Raw genomic sequence first — 16250 nt, 5'->3', positions numbered from 1 at the left:
ACCACTTCACACTCGTCTTTTAACTGATCGTCGCACTGTAGCATTAGAACACGTTCCGTGAGAGGTGGAATTATTTCCTGTGTAACAGTTCTACCTGGGGAAGGTTCATAGGACTTCATTATTTTGTCCCTAACACCTTCTTCACGCATACAGACACGCCTTGGCACTGACTTAATCATACCTGTCCCCATGTGTATCACAAAGTCGTGCTTCCGCAGCAAATCAGCTCCCAAAACCATCTGATATTTATCACTCAGTTTACTTTTTGAGACAAGGATATCTTCAATGAATTCCACACCATCTAAGGAGATGTGCAAAGTCACTTTATTCTGCACTGGAAGTTCATGACCCATAACAGAATAGACCGTCTCTGATATTTGATTATTTGGCAATTGGTCGTTATGAGGTATTTTAGAAAATATCTCAGGGGAGAGCAATGAGACCGATGCACCTGAATCTACCAGAAATAAGGTTGGAATACCCTGAACTAGGCCTTTAACGATAGGCAAAATATTATCATCTAATTTTGATGCGCTCCCGCATTCAAATTTAACCCTTTTTGACCTCGCGCCTAACCTACCTCTCTTAATTAGTCAAGAATCATTATGCTCAGAACCCTCACACTTATTTGAAAATCCCCCTGTTTCATTTACATTTACGTTATTGACTGTTTGAGGCCTGCTACCCTTATATTCACAATTTGCGTCAGAATGATAAACTCTACTTGCTCCTTTCCGTTTACTGCTTGGATCATTATAGCTAACAGGCGTATCAGACTGTAAACCGTTCTGTACCGGAGTAAGTTGTCTAGGGGACCATCTCTCTTTAGGGTAGGTAGCATATCTTCCTTCTCATGTTTGTTGGTTTGACTGAAAATTCGCTCGAATATTACCCACACCAGACCATCTCTGAGTAGGTTGCACAGCCACATTCCTGGGTGTTCGTTGATAGAAGCCCACCTGTGAACGATAGGTTCGATTGGGAGGAAAATACTGCTCCCTTTGTGGGCGTGGTGCCATATCAAAATGCACCCTCCTTCCTCTTGGAGAAAACCGTGGTCGAAAACCTTGTGCATCCGAACTACAATAAGATAATGGCCTCTGACTGCCATACCTGTAGCGAGGGATGTTAGACGACAGTCCTTGTGAAGTGTACCGGTTATCAAAAGGTACATAATTCACATACCGCCTCTCTGATCTTTCTGGCTGTAGAGTTAGAGTGTCCTCATTGGGCAAGAGAATTAAAGGTTCCCTTGTCAGAGGTTGATTCACAGCCGAGGGAGAAACAACTGGTTGTGAGTGCTCCACTCTATGTCGCCAATCTACCATTTGATTCTCTACTGCAGTGCTCAATGCTGCTATTTGTCTTTCTAACTTCCCTATACCTAGGTCTGATTGAGCCTCTTTCTTGCCCGGCTCCTCCAAACTTCTAGGAATCTTATTCGGCTCCTTACCACCCTTAGATTTTCTTTCCATCACTTCTAAAACACCAACATGAGACTGTTTCTTCATTAAATTTTCGTTCTCCTCCTCGAGTTTAGCACAAGCAAATGCTGTTTCAAAATCAGGAGGATTCTGTGATAACACTAATCTCTTAATTTTACTTTGCAGCCCAGCTAAGAATTGAGACAATAACGTCTGATCTCTTAATTCTCTTGCTGCTTCGTTATCTCCTCTAGTCTTAAAAGCATGACGGCACAGGTTTTTCAACCTGGTAGCAAACTGAACCACACTCTCTCCATTCTCCTGTTTGGCAGAATTAAACTTCTGCAACTGCACTATCAACGATTCAGTTTTCTCGAATCGAGTTATAAAAGCTTGTTTAAATTGCTCAAAGTCTACTTCTCTTTTCAGATCCGTTGATTCACATAGGAAATCAAATGCTGGTCCCTTCAGGCGACTTTTTGCCACTATAATTTTAACTAAGTCGTTCCACCCAGCTAGACCACCTATTTCCTCTAAACTAGCAAAGAAATGGCTAGGGGAAATTGAATCGCTAACTTTCTTGTAATTTAAATCCCCAACTAATAAAATAGCAATTCGCTCCCTTTTGAGAGTCCTATTCATATACGTTCCCCTTCTTTGTCAAAACCGATCACCATTCTTAATGTGATTCCCTGATGTATAAACAATATTCAGTTATGCATTCAGTTATGTTTCAGACTTGGTAATGACCAGGAATTCCTGGGTGTCTCCTTGACTCTAACACTAAGGAAAGTATAGACTTGTGGCGGATTTAAGGTCTCTAAAAAGATTAACTTCCGTAGCAGGAAACACAAAACTTGCACTTGGAAAATGTTGATTCACACAGAATCTGTTTTGTCTTGAACAGATTCGGAATATGTTTATGTTTTGAATAATGTCAATTTTTAATAGACAGCTGCTGTAGTAACTACATATTAGGATAAAGGGGGGGGGGGTGACTGGTTGCCTTGGCAACAGAAACAAACAGTTTTAAAATACGATTAGCAAATAAAAACGACCTAATTAATTTTACTTTATTATATTGCATTTAATTGGTAATTTTTTAAAGTCGAATTTTGGTATAATAAAGATAAAAAACTTGAAATAAGAATACTTTCGGATTATGAAAATTTAGAGTAATGTATTTTTGCAGCTGCGTAACATTTGTCATAAATATACAGTAGCTTAACTAAAACTAATTATACAGGTATTTGTTATTAGCTGTACTTTCACGAATTTTTTTGACAAGTACATGGGCAGGACCATGGGCGCCGGCAGCATATTTTGAAATGGGTAACAGGAAAAAATATCCCTGGAAAAAAATATTCCATTTTCTTCTTCTTATTATTATAAGAATAAAATAATAATAATAAAAACCTATTATTTTTAGGCCAACCGAATAATTAAACTCATCTGCCGTGCATTGTGTATTATGTCTCTAAATTGCGTGTGTTCTCTGGTCGATTTGCCTGTTTTGCTGGACGAAAAACCCTAGTTTCCAGGGTAAAAAAAAAACCTTGCTATCTACGCCTGAAACCGACTAATTCAGCCATAAAATTAGCCCATTAAAGTTCCTCTCGTCATCCGAACCCAAGCCTTTTCTACCCAGTGTTGGGAGGACGGCAACGATTACCACTGTGCTACCGCGCAGACTATTATAATAATAAGAAGAAAATGGGGATTTCTTTCCTGGGAGAGGAAAGAATTCTTCTATTTACAACAAAAGTAAATATTCAACGCCTATCATGTGCTCAATATTGGATTATGGATGGTACATTTAAAACAGTTCCCACAATTTTTTATCAATTATATTCAATACATGCACCCGTCAGTAATGAAAACTATCGAATTCTTCCCTTAGTTAATGTTGATGACGAAAAAGAGTGAAGAAAATTATAAACGTTTGTTTCAAGATATGATTGACTTTGCCGAAGAAAATGAAACTGAATTGAGACCCACAGGCCATATTAACTGACCTGAAATTAGTTGCAATAAATGCTTCCAAAGAAATAAGGTCTGTTTTTTACCACCTGGGACAATGTGTTTGGAGAAAAATTTAAGCAAGTGGACTGGCATCTCAGTACTGCACCGATGAAAAATTTTGTTTGCTGCTTCGATATTTGTGTGCCTTGGCATTTATTCCTTCTTATTGTTATTATTATTACTCTTATATTATTTCTCCCTGATTGGGGGGTTCCACCTCGTGACGGGTATTGCTACCAAGTACAGAGGGTGGTTGTTGTTATGTCTGGTGTTACTGTTGGTCGAGGAACTCTCTGACTATCCTACAGGTGTTCAGGACTGTGACTTTCTGGAGATACTTGTAGGTGTTCGCTGAGAGACCTATTGCTGCTAGGCTATTATGTAGGGTCTTTCGCACCATACCTGTGGTTGACACGATGATCGTTACTTGTTGCATATGCCACATCTCTTTGATCTCTTGTCTTAGGTTCGTGTACTTCCTGATTTTTTTCCCGTGGGTTTTCTGCAGGATTGCAGTGTTGGGTACCGCTATGTCAATCAGATAGGTAGCCTTTTCCTTCTTGTCCATAAGGGTTATGTCGGTTTGTTGTGCGGGATTGTCTTATCCGTTATTATGGTGCGGTCCCAGTACAGCTTTTGGGTTGGGGTCTCTAGTACTGCCTAGGGTTCGTACTTGTAGTACGGTACACTTCTTTGATCAACTGGTATTTCCTTACTAGCTTCTGATGTATTATCCTGGCTACCTTGTCGTGTCTATGAGTGTACTCAGTCTGGGTGATCACTTTGCATCCCGCGGTGATGCGTTGGATTGTTTCTGAGGCCAGATGGCATCGTCGACATCTGTCTTCGAACACTCCGGGCTCTTTGGCTATGTATTTTTTATAATCCTGGTGTTGATTGCCTGATCTTGGATGGCGAGCATGAATCCTTCAGTCTCGGGGAAGAGTGTCCCGCTCTTGAGCTATGTGCATTGGAAGCAATTTTATCATTGTGATCTTGCTGGAGATTATTGTAGTGTCTGCCCTGGAGTGTCTTCTCTGCCCATCTTTCTAGCTTCGTTTGTGCCTCCTGGTTGGGGGGCTCCTCGCTTATGATGAATAGGGTATACCGCTTGTCTATCTTCCTTATGGCAGCTCGAGTGGTGTTGTGTGTTAAGTTATGTTATTATTATTATTATCAGTTTATGAATCAAACACCCCTGTAAAGAAGTTATCTAGGAGGATGGCTCATACATAAATCGAACATAACTTATTAGATAGGAACACATGTAGTTACATAAAATAAAATATCAGAAAATACAATAAATAAATAAGAATAACTACAGTCATTTTACACCTGAATTTAATGTTATAGTCATTCTACTGAACGGAATATCGTCAGTACTATAAGAGTCTTTTGAAGACACTATGAAGTGTTCATTACAGTTTTCGAGTTCATGGGTTTTTTCTATGCACAAGCTAAGCCTTTTGCTATGAACAAAACTTTTCTTTCTTGAAATGCATTGTACATTATATATGTAATTTAGTGTACAGATCCGCTGCAATGAGCTTCCTATAGGTTCTCTCGTAGTAGTACCTGTCCAGGTCTATTTTGAAGTCTCTAAAGTGCTCCAGAGTATTGTCAGGAAACATCCGCCTTAATCCATCCGTGTTATGGAGGGCGCTACGGAGACTATGAGGGTAGTGGAGCCGGGCTCCCGGGTAGGACCAGACCACAAGATTTTCAATTTGAGGGGCATTTAAGCTCGCAGTCAGAAGTTGTGCCAGAGTGCAGATGTTACGTAGGGTGACATGATTCTTCTCTAAAAAAAATTTGGTCAACAGCTATTAGAATAACGTTAGTTCACTATGTTGTGACGCACTTAACAAAGATCGGATAGGGTTACATTTCCTGTCTTTCACCTAGTAAGCTGAAATAAGACTGATAGCTCTGGCATCGAATTTCTCACTACACGTACAGTAGTGGACAAAAGTATGGGGGTGACTTGGCTAAATAATAGTCTTTTAAGGCAAGCCTAAAGTGAGAAGCCAGCTATTCTACACAGTACTAGAAACTAAATTATACTGATGTGAAAAACTTAGGACCACTCAGGTTTTCAACTGTAGCTTCTCATAGGAGTGGCCTGGATTGGGAAAGGCATATCAAAGGAACCTCGTGGGGTAAAGAAATGATGAAGGAAACAACAACGGTACAGAGGGACTTTATTCAAAAATGGCAATATAGCACTGGCTTCCATGATACAGATGCATCACTGCCAAAGATGGAACAAGGGAAGAGGTGGTCCTCAGTAGGCAATATGGCCACCCCCCAATGTCGATGCAGGCTTTGCACCGCCTGTCCTTACTTAGAACAATGTTTCTGATAAGTTCTTGCAGTAACATCGTACATTCCTCTGTCAGCGCCATCTTTAGCTGGTGAACATTTTCTGGTGGGTGTGGACGTGCCGCTAGGCATCTCCCCAGAGCGTCCCATATGTGTGCGATAGAATTTAGAGCAGGGGAAACGAGCAGGCCAATCCATACGAACAATGTCCTCACTTTCCAAAAGCATATCAACAGCTGCAGTGCGATGGGGTGTGGCGTTATCATCCATAAACACGAACTCGGGACGAATGGCACCTCGGAACAGACGCACATGGGGAAGAATTACCTCAGTACAGTTGTGTGCACCGGTTATAGTACCGCCTTCCAGTATCTGGAGTTGTGTACGTCCATCCAAGGTAACGCCTCCACAGACGTGAACACCTCGATCGATCCCTTTTAGTGATGTTTGTGGGATGATACCGTGTGCCAACCTCTCGCCAGATTAGATGACGTCCAGAATCATTGCTGAGACTGAATCTACTCTCATCAGTAAAGAGTACCTTACCCAATTGCGCTGCTGTCCAGTCCTTGTGTTCGATGCACCACTGTAAACGGTGTCACCGATCGGCAGGTGTTAAAGGGACACAACGTACTGGCCTTCGGGCAAACAGTCCACCTTTGTGGAGTCGCCTGGCCACAGTAAACCGCGATATCCTGCGTCCTGTGCAGTTGGTTTGCAATGGATTCCACTATCTGGTGTCGGTCCCTCTTGACCTGTAGGAGTGTATAGCGGTCATCATTGGGCGTTGTTTTTCGTGGACGATCACCACTAGCTCTTTGAACAGCTTTACCTGTGAAGGCCGACCACGCACGTGAGACGATGCTATGGACGATACCGAACTCTGCAGCCACACTCCTCACACTTCCCAATTATTCGACACCGGGTAAAGTCATCCAGGTGTTGGCTACTGGCCATTTCGTTGTCTGTAGCACTGTACGAAACCAATCGAACGTCTGTAACAATCGTGCTCACCATTTGGTAATTTCCACATAACTGCTGAACTGCTGCTTTTATCTGTTTATGTAAGCCCTCTGATCACGATTCAAATTTTTGCATGTGCACCAGCTTTCTAATGAACGGCCACAGTTATGCAAATCGCCTCAGGATGTTTCGTTTGATTTTGTGGTTGTAACTTTTAAAAATAGTGTTGGTCCTTAAGTTTTGCACGCCAGTGTACCTATCATGGCGATATGTCCAGGAGCATTTATAAACATGATAAATGTAGACACATATAGTATCTTACGTAGGATGGCACCTGAACGAAAGTTCAACTTCGCCTTTTTTTTTATTTATTTTTTTATTTTATTATTTTTTTTTAAGGTCCTAGCCACTGAAATCTTAGGAAATTAGGTGGCGGGACCTGCCAGAGTGAACTATATACTAGTGAGTACCTGGTCTGCCTCCACGGGGCTAAAGTGGGACAAATCTAACCCCAGTGGCTCACATCTGGTGAGTATGGGCTTGGCAAACCCAGGGTCCTGAGCTGGATATCATCATTCTTCTCTTTCTTGGTGATTCCTCTCTCTCTCTCTCTCTCTCTGGGTAATTCGGGAATTTTTTTTTGGCTGGTGCAACATAAGCCTTAGGCTTCCTCGCACCATATGGCTAATAATAATAATAATAATAATAATAACGTCGGGCCTCAGTAGGGGTCTGGCGGCTAAGTGACCAGATGAACAACGGTACAAGGCATCAAATATATACAAAGTCCATACACTTTTAAATCTCTGGCTTTTCCAGTCAACTGGTTCACCCACAATGTAAACTACGCGGAGATGGGGGAAACCCCTGGTGCCGCTTAACCCTAAACACACTTTACACTTTACTTCGCCTTTGTACTCTGTGATGAATACAGAAGGCCAGAAATGTGTGTAATGTTGTTTGTGCAGTGTGTATGTGTGTGTGTGTTGTTTCTGGACGTTTGGTCACCAGGCAGGCGATCACCTGGAAAGCCTGCCCAGTGTCCGTCTACAGCAAGGGGAGGTAGGTCACAACTACGCATGTACCATGGCCAACCTTAACAGTCACGCACTGAATGTCCAAAGCAAGTTTGGAACCATTCAAAAGAACCCCGTGACAGCAAGCCGGCAAGAGCGCGAGCGCACCCGTACAGACAAGAGGGGAAAGGTCTTTGTCAAACAGCAGTATTAAAGTCATCCAAAAACAAGATCAGCAAGGAACAAGTTCTAGATATAAATATGTTAATCTGGGTTCTGAAGTGGTATCAGAAGTCTCTGGTTGATGACGGTATCACTGTGCAGAGGAAGGATTTAGTTGGGGAGAGTCTTGATAAAGGATGAGGCGACGTGGATGGATGATTTCTTCATCAGGTAATCTGAACTGGTACAGCTTATACTTCAAATTTAGCATAAATTATTCCATTTGCACTGATGTGATTCACTCTAGGAAAATACGCCGGAAAATATCCACTCTAGACAAAGGTTCACTCTAGATACAAAGATTAAAAATTATGTAGCCATGCTTGCCAGGGTCACCCACCGAGACTGAGGGCTGAAGAGGCGAACCCTCGTGCTCCTCTACAAGGCAGACATCGTCCCAGCAATTACATATGCCTCCGGCGCCTGGTATCACAAAGCCTCAACAGTGGTGAATCGTCGACGATTGGACATAATACACAGACCGATCCTCCTAACCATCACCCAAGCATGCAATACAGTATCGACACATGCACTGCAAGTTATCACGAGAACCTTGCCTCTCGACTTGGAAGTAATCCGCACAAGAATGCAGCAGCAACTCAGGCGTGGAAAAGCCACAACGTATCTAGACCATACCACAGATCCGATAAATAACAGTCAGACAGAGAAGAAAAGACTGGAAACATATCTACAAATAATCTGGCAGCAACGTTGGACTGACTCAACCAAAGGAGAAATAACTTGAAAGTTTCTACCTAATCTCCAACAGGCCTACTCACAGGACACGGAGCGATCTGCAACAAACTGAACTTCCTTGGAATCACAGATAATCCCATGTGCGCGTGTGGCTCCCTGGAGACATGGGACCACATAATGCATGAATGTGAGCACTATGAAAATCTACACGGACACCTGATCACACAGATACAATTCAACCCCAAAAACCAGGAACATTATCTACTGGAAATTACAAGCTATTTTTAAATTTGCCCAGAGCCTCTACGGCAGACGGCAAACCCTGAGCAACCAGAACCAACATAGTTCACTGCTCGTACGACCACACCAAGCCGTACTGACTTGCGGAATAACCAGCACAACAAAAACAGGAGTTTCGAATCCCTATTTCCCCATAGTGACTGAATCCAAACATCCCGACTTTCACTCCTGGACAGGCCATAGGGCCCATGGAGAAACCATGACTACCAAAGACAAGTCCAATCTATAGCGTGCAAATGACTCTACACACCCAGGATGGGATCAAAGCACAGAAATTAACATGTAAAGACTATGACGATGACGAGAACAAATCCCACAAACAGTGATCATAAAGATCTGACTCTTTTAACCCACAGCTGGGGCATTGCCCAATCTATAAAGACTAACGACCAAGCAGCTGTCGTGCTGCACAGATACCAAATGGACATGATTGGACCTTCAACCCTGATGAAAATCCTTCTCAACAGACAGACGGACGGGACTGAGTCCCATGAGCGACTCTCACCAAAAGATGACAAAAAACCTGCACAGTCGTTGTAGGGACCTGACAAGAAAGCCTGAACGAATTCCATTAGCCCTGGATGGTAGGCCACTGATGATAGAAGACCACTTCGCAGCCACGGGCGTTCACGCCCTATGAGTGATCTAGGTCAGCTCCCTTGTTTGGCCCACTGTTCCTCCCCTTCCCCTGTGGGGGAGGGAGACGGCTTGCCATCTCCTGCAACCCCCACCACCCTTCTCTTCTTTCTGTTGGGGCATGGGCATAGGCATGCCCCACTGCAAGCTGGAGCTACCTTCCCTATCGGCTCCTGATTTCTGACTATTCCCTCAAATCTTCAGTCTCCCTCCCCCCCACTCTAACTATACGCAAGCGAAAGTCTCACACAATCCAAATTTAACCATCAAAATAAATTTCGCTCAAAACTCTCGGCTTCTCATTCTAGCGTGCCTTCACCACGCGAACGACCCTATACCAATTGATGTGTACGTATATGCATTTTTTGTATGTATGTATATGTGCACTTTTTTTTTTTTTTTAAGGTACTAGCCACTGAAATCTCAGGAAATTAGGTGACAGGACGTGGCCGAGTAAATAATTATAATACTGGTGTACCTGGTCTGCCTCCACCGGGCAAAAGTGGGGCAACGTTGGGCCTTAGTAAGGGTCCAGCGGCTAAATGACCAGATGAACAACGGTACACGACACTACACACATACAATATCCATACACTTTTAAATCTCTGGCATTTCCAGGAAACTGGCAATGCGAATTGCCAGTTTGCCCCTGATGCCGTATGACCCTAAATACACTTTACACTTTGGGTCGGCGATGCTTATGAGTGGTCCATTTAAGAATAAAGTATTCATATGCGTATTCCGGTTTCTAAAGTGAGGCAGATAGTCAATTTCAGAAACAGAAAATCACGAGATAAACCACAGTTTATCGGATATCGGATAGTAGTTACAGCATTGCCGAGATGGGGGGAACCCCTTGTGCCGTCAGACAACTAACACAGTAGTTACAGCATTGTTGATATGGAGATAAGTGCTGTTTCACTTTAATCTTAAGGTACTAAATCGCTTATCCATGCATTTTATGTCAGCATTAAATCTCAGCTTGGAAGCAAAACAGACGCAGAGTTTCTTATTGCTGATGGCAGTTTGGGAGTACCATAAAATAATCGTTGAATCACTGTTGGTCGTTTGTATTTTTGATGTATATTTGCATTTTACATATACTTTTGATTGTAAGAATGTGTATTTCATGATCGGTTTTGCTCGTTTAAACGATGAAAAATTCGATTGTTAAAAAAAAATTGCGAGACCTACATAAATTACAGAATTTGCTTCCATTTTTGTATAGGCTATGGAAGAGCCAACTATTTCACCATGTCACTTTTCTCTCATTTTGTGTGGCTTATCGCTATTAGTTTCTTCAGTGTTGCTCTTCAAATAAGCAGCATTTGCCATAAGAGAAATTTATTTAATGCGGTATATCACTCCCATATCCCATCAATTCAATACTTAATAACTCGGTGGCGATTTAATCCAGAAGATAAACTTGTCAAATATCAAATCTCGCAATTATGACGGTTGCATTATGGGCACGTGATTCATTGATTATCTCGCGACACTGGACCTTTCCAAAAGAAGAATGCCCGCATTGAGCCTTTGTATTTTATCAGTATTTGTGTGTTCAACAGCACTCAAACGCATTTTTTACGAGAAAAATTGGAATTTCCAGTTTCAAAACCGTACATCCGTCCTCCTGCTCCTCTCGTCCTGATACAGCCGGAATTGTTATTATTATTAACCATATGGTGCAGAGAAGCCTGAGGCTTATGCCACACCAGCAAAAAAAAAAAAAAATCCTCAGTTACTGTGAGAGAGAGAAATCACCAAGATTGAGAAGAATGCTGATATACAGCTCAAGTCCCTGGGTGCGCCAAGCCCATACTCACGAGATTTGAGTCCCTGTGGGCATATCTAAGCACTATGGAATATCTCAAAAGTTTTTTCGGATTCGAAGCAATATGGGGGTTTCGTTCTCGTCAAGCAAACCCTGTACGGCTAAGCCACACGGTCACTGTGCGTTATGTCTATCCCTCTCCCTTATGTATTTGCAGTGATTTAATTTTGCTCATTAAACAAATATTTGTGAGAGTTTGGTTAAACTCAGTTAGGATGTCCATCAGGAGCAGCATTCTTAGATATATAATTTCGTGCTTTTAATGAATGCAGTGGCAGGAAATCATATTCTGGGAGTACTTGGCGTTATGCTTACTCATTTATCTCTTCAGTGATTCGGGGAGGTAATTAACATGCGATTTGTAATCGCACGTTGGCCACATCTTCACAATAACTCATAAAATGATGTGTATAACGTTGTAATCCTTTATCTAATATATAATTTATTACATATGTATAGTAAATATTACACAAATTAGATTTTGAAAATAAATTTATAGCTAAGTCAATAAGGCATGGAAGAGTTTTGAAACAGCATATATCTGCATCCAAATCATTACATGACCAAAAATGTAGAAAATTAGGGTATTTGGAATTAGAAATTGTAGTTACCAGGCTACCTTCGTGTTCGTAAAAAGTATTTAAATTAAGTCTAACGCATTGCTAGAGACGTTTAAAATTAAAGTTATGTGGTAGTTATAACCCCTAATTCAAATAGTTTCGCACAATTTCCATATGCGAAAGAGATTTTTTTTCATAGCTGTTCTTCATAAAAGAATCAGCAATTTTAACCTTTTTAGTCAATTTTTGGATTTTTTTTGTGCGATTCCTTTATATTAATTACAAAAAAGTTTCATAATGCGTGCGTTTTAACTTTTCTCGTAAAATACAGGTATTAAAATAAATCACCGTAGGTACTTCGCCCATGGAAGGGGCGAAAATCCGCTTGCAGAGTTTCTCGAAAAGCCTCTTAAAAAAAACTTCCACTGCACACACATCTTTGTTTCCATTAGTGACAGTGGTACTATGATTCACTTCTGGCAAGGGTCTCTGGTGTATCGTCCTCCCTGTGAAATGAATAGGCAAGGTGGGAAGGAGCAGCAGTGCGTAACACACGCTTCTTGATTAGACAGGGGTTCGAGCCCATCACCACCAAATACGGAGGATGCGGAAAGGTCAGGGAATGACCACCGCATATCCCCGGAGCAAATGGCCTTAGTTGCTAATGCTCCTAAAAACCAAATAACAAACGAATGTAAAGAATTAAATATTATTTCCATTTAGTTTGATATAGCTAATGTGAACCCAAAAATCACGTTTTCGAAAAATTTCAGTAAAATAAATAAAAAGGGAGCCTTTTCATTATTAAAAAAGATAATTTATTGGACTTGCTTCCACATGTGTGTTGCCGCTCAGTCAGAATCTACTATATAAATGTTGCTGCCACTTTCATTATATGATGATTTTTATTCAAAATGTGCATGTTTTATGTTAACTACAGTGGCGTAGTCAGGATAAGATCAGCAGGTACATTGTACTCCGACGCCGAAATCTGGTATTTTGTGGCGCTTTTTTTTTTTTTTTTTTTTTTAGAAAGCAATTGGCGCCTTTTTTGTGAATGTATCTGCTGACAAAAAATCATGGCTACGCCAATGGTTAACTATGAATAATGATATCTGCCTATCCTTTCTTAACTCCAATACGAAGATAAATCAAGAAAAATTATTTGTTTATTGACCCAAGATGCTTTACTTCTTGAATTAATTTCCTAATTATTTAGGAATTTGTCCACCAATTTTTTCACACTTTATTATAAAAATCTTTTGTTTTCTGCTCTCCATTGTATCATTGAAACCTCTATCTGGAATACTTTAGTCTCTTAAAAGCATGGAAATTGTAAGGCGACAACTCCAAGTTATTCGGAAGATGGTTAAGTACTTTCAGCAGGATCCTTGTAAGGGTACAGCAGACAACGGTACTACATGCTATACGGTGACCAAATTATAAAAAAAAAAAAAAGAAGGGGGAAACTCAGCTGCCTCGTCAGCAATGCGATACGTACGACAGCGCAGTGCGCATGCAAACTGAGAACACACGTGACTGCACATGAGCTCTTTTAGAAAAGTACGGTGTCTATCACAGATGACTGCTTTTGCTAACGTTGTTTAGTGCCTATTAGGAAGATTGTGAATCTGAAAACATTATTTATTTACGATTGCTCTCTATTTCTATATATACATATATATGAATTTCTATTTCTATATATATATGAATAACATTATAGTATACTTCTATACTGTAATGTTATTCATATAATCAGCGCCGACAAGCATGTTCATCAACCGGTTCTGTCGAACAAGGCCCCGCGCTCAAATGGTCTAAATAATAATATCATCTACGTCTTTTCTGCATTTCTATCAACGAACCTAACGCCGTCTTAATGTCTACTTACCCACATTATCGTCACTCCAAGAACTGTAAAATTTGCAAAAAAAAAAAAAAAATAAAAATCACTATTACAAAAATATCGCATATAAGTTTTACAAAGGGCCTCTCAAGTAATTCTTGAACAGGGTGCCACAGATTTTGGGGCCGGCCCTGCATATAATACGTCTTACTACTAAAAGCGAATGCAATAGATATAAGAAATTATATTTCAATCTTAACAGGGTCCTAACAGCATTTCCTCTGTGTGTGCAGTAAATTTGCCCAACATGTAATAAAATTTGATAAAAAAAAACAACCCTTCCTAAATGCACATGTAAACTTGCAAATTCTAAATAAAATAGCATAGCTCGAAATCTTTTTCGAGACTTCTGGTCGCCTCAAATTATCGTTAAAAAATGAAACTTCATACAGTAGACTATATAAACTTTGTGGAATAAAAGCGAGTGGCTTGCACTCAAATATCTCATAATTTATCACAAAGCGGCCTAAGAAAATGCCATATATCTGCAGGTTAAAAGATGCAAACCGTTTTCCGCAAAGCAAATATAAAATTTTGTTTTCTCAAATGCTACTACCGTCGATGTGGTACTGCGCATCATAACGAAGTAGCAGCTTTGCATAGTATTTTTTTCAATTTATCCAGAGGTGGATGGGCTCAATTCATCTTCAAAATACGGTATTATCGGTTTATTTGACTCTTCCTTAGTTATTAAATCATTGTTTTTACACATGATTTCTTTCTTCTTTTTTTTAAGACTGCTAGAAAAGTATAATCGATAATAAAGTCATTAAAAATTGATTTCAGTATATTCATATTACAAATGAAGGCAAATCAAGGATAAAAAAAAAGTTAAATAGTAATAATAAACTAATATCAGAAGATACTTTTTCTTTACATGTCCTTTAAAAATAGGCGAATCATTCATTTAATTCTAAGGTTTGAAACCAACCAGCATTAATACAAATGTGAATCAATTAACCCCAAGGGCTCACATCTGGTATGGGCTTGGCACAGCCAGGGTCCTGAGCTGGATATCATCCTTCTTCTCTTTCTTTGTGATTTCTCCCCACCCCCGCTCTCTCAGGGTAACTCATGAATTTTTTTTTTGGCTGGTGCAGCATAAGCCTCAGGCTTCCTTACGCTATATGGCTAATATATCCCACGCACGTTGTGTATTAACAGAATTATCGCAGCGTCCTCTTTTGTTCATATATTTTGGATTTGATATTTTTTATCCTAGATCGGGGCTTCCGTAATTGCTATCATTTCTTCTCAATTTAACTGAGAGGAAATAATTGTTTCCGATACCCACCTTTGTTTTTTTTTTTAAAAATACTAAAGTGTATCAATACTAAAGCGTAAAAATACTAATAATGATGTGTGTTTTGGAAATTGCTCCATAAATACAAATAATGTGAGATAATAATAAACAATTACACAAGTATATTACTATAAATCTTTTATTTGGGACAACAACCACAATTAACGCTTTTTAACACAAAAACCAAAACGATTATTGGAAGTTATTTGAACAATTATTACTCATGACTCTGAAGTATAGATTTCGATCATCACCAAATGTCTATGAAATAAGAAAAAAACAGCAGGTGTATAACGAAGAGAATTTTAAAAAATATTCATCAGCAATTACCTATCTTCTGCCTTTCTTGGCAGGTTTCTTTTTTTTCTTAACTGTTTTCTTTTTTTTCACTATTTTCTTCTTTGCTTTACTTTTCTTAGCTGTTGTTGTTTTGACGGGCTTCTTTGTAACCTTCTTTTTAACTACTTTCTTGACAGTTTTTCCTTTGCTGGTGACTTTTTTCTTAGCTTTCTCGATTTTTGGCACAGGATTTTCTTCTATCTTAAAGCCATCTTTAGTTTTTACAATTTTTCCTGCTTTTTTAGCAGCAGTCAGGTATTTCTTTATACTTGCAGTGACTGACCGCCCATCAATGTTATATTGCGCTTTAATGTATCCCTTAATGTTATTCTCGGTTGAGCCTCCACGATCTTGCATTGCTTCTATGGCGGCTAACACCATGTTTTCAACATCTGGTGGCGCATTTCTAGCTGCTGGACTTGGAGAACGGTTGGTGAAAAGGCCAGACTGTACAACACTAACTGCACCATCCATTTTTGCAAAGGAATCAAACACAACTCTGTATACGAAAGATATTAACCTGACTAAAAAAAAAAGATTCTGCTTTACAACACGAATGCCAAACAACTATTAGCTGTTTCGAATAATAGAACCATTCAAGTGCTTATTTCAACGTCATGGACGCGAGAGCTGGTATTACACTGCGTGACAACGATTAACGATTTTCATGCTCTAAAAATAATTTCATCTGGCCATTTGAAATACGT

At 40.1% G+C, this 16250-nt stretch overlaps 1 protein-coding gene across 1 annotated transcript; it reads right to left on the bottom strand.

Annotated features, from left to right (window-relative positions):
• Nucleotides 1-2084: 2084 nt before the first annotated feature.
• LOC150084116 (histone H1B, sperm-like) lies at nt 2085-16017 on the bottom strand. The gene is made up of 2 exons (XM_090376123.1): nt 15615-16017; nt 2085-2116 (listed from the first exon to the last, which is right to left on the bottom strand). The coding sequence occupies exons 1-2, from the start codon at nt 16015-16017 to the stop codon at nt 2085-2087; spliced, it is 435 nt and encodes a 144-aa protein (XP_090232249.1).
• Between the last annotated feature and the right edge of the window lie 233 nt (nt 16018-16250).

This window comes from Mastigoproctus giganteus, chromosome 6, assembly GCF_048544385.1.
Source record: "Mastigoproctus giganteus isolate SK-2022 chromosome 6, ASM4854438v1, whole genome shotgun sequence".
Lineage (NCBI taxonomy): Eukaryota > Metazoa > Arthropoda > Arachnida > Uropygi > Thelyphonidae > Mastigoproctus > Mastigoproctus giganteus.
This window is presented reverse-complemented; position numbering and strand designations above follow the sequence as displayed.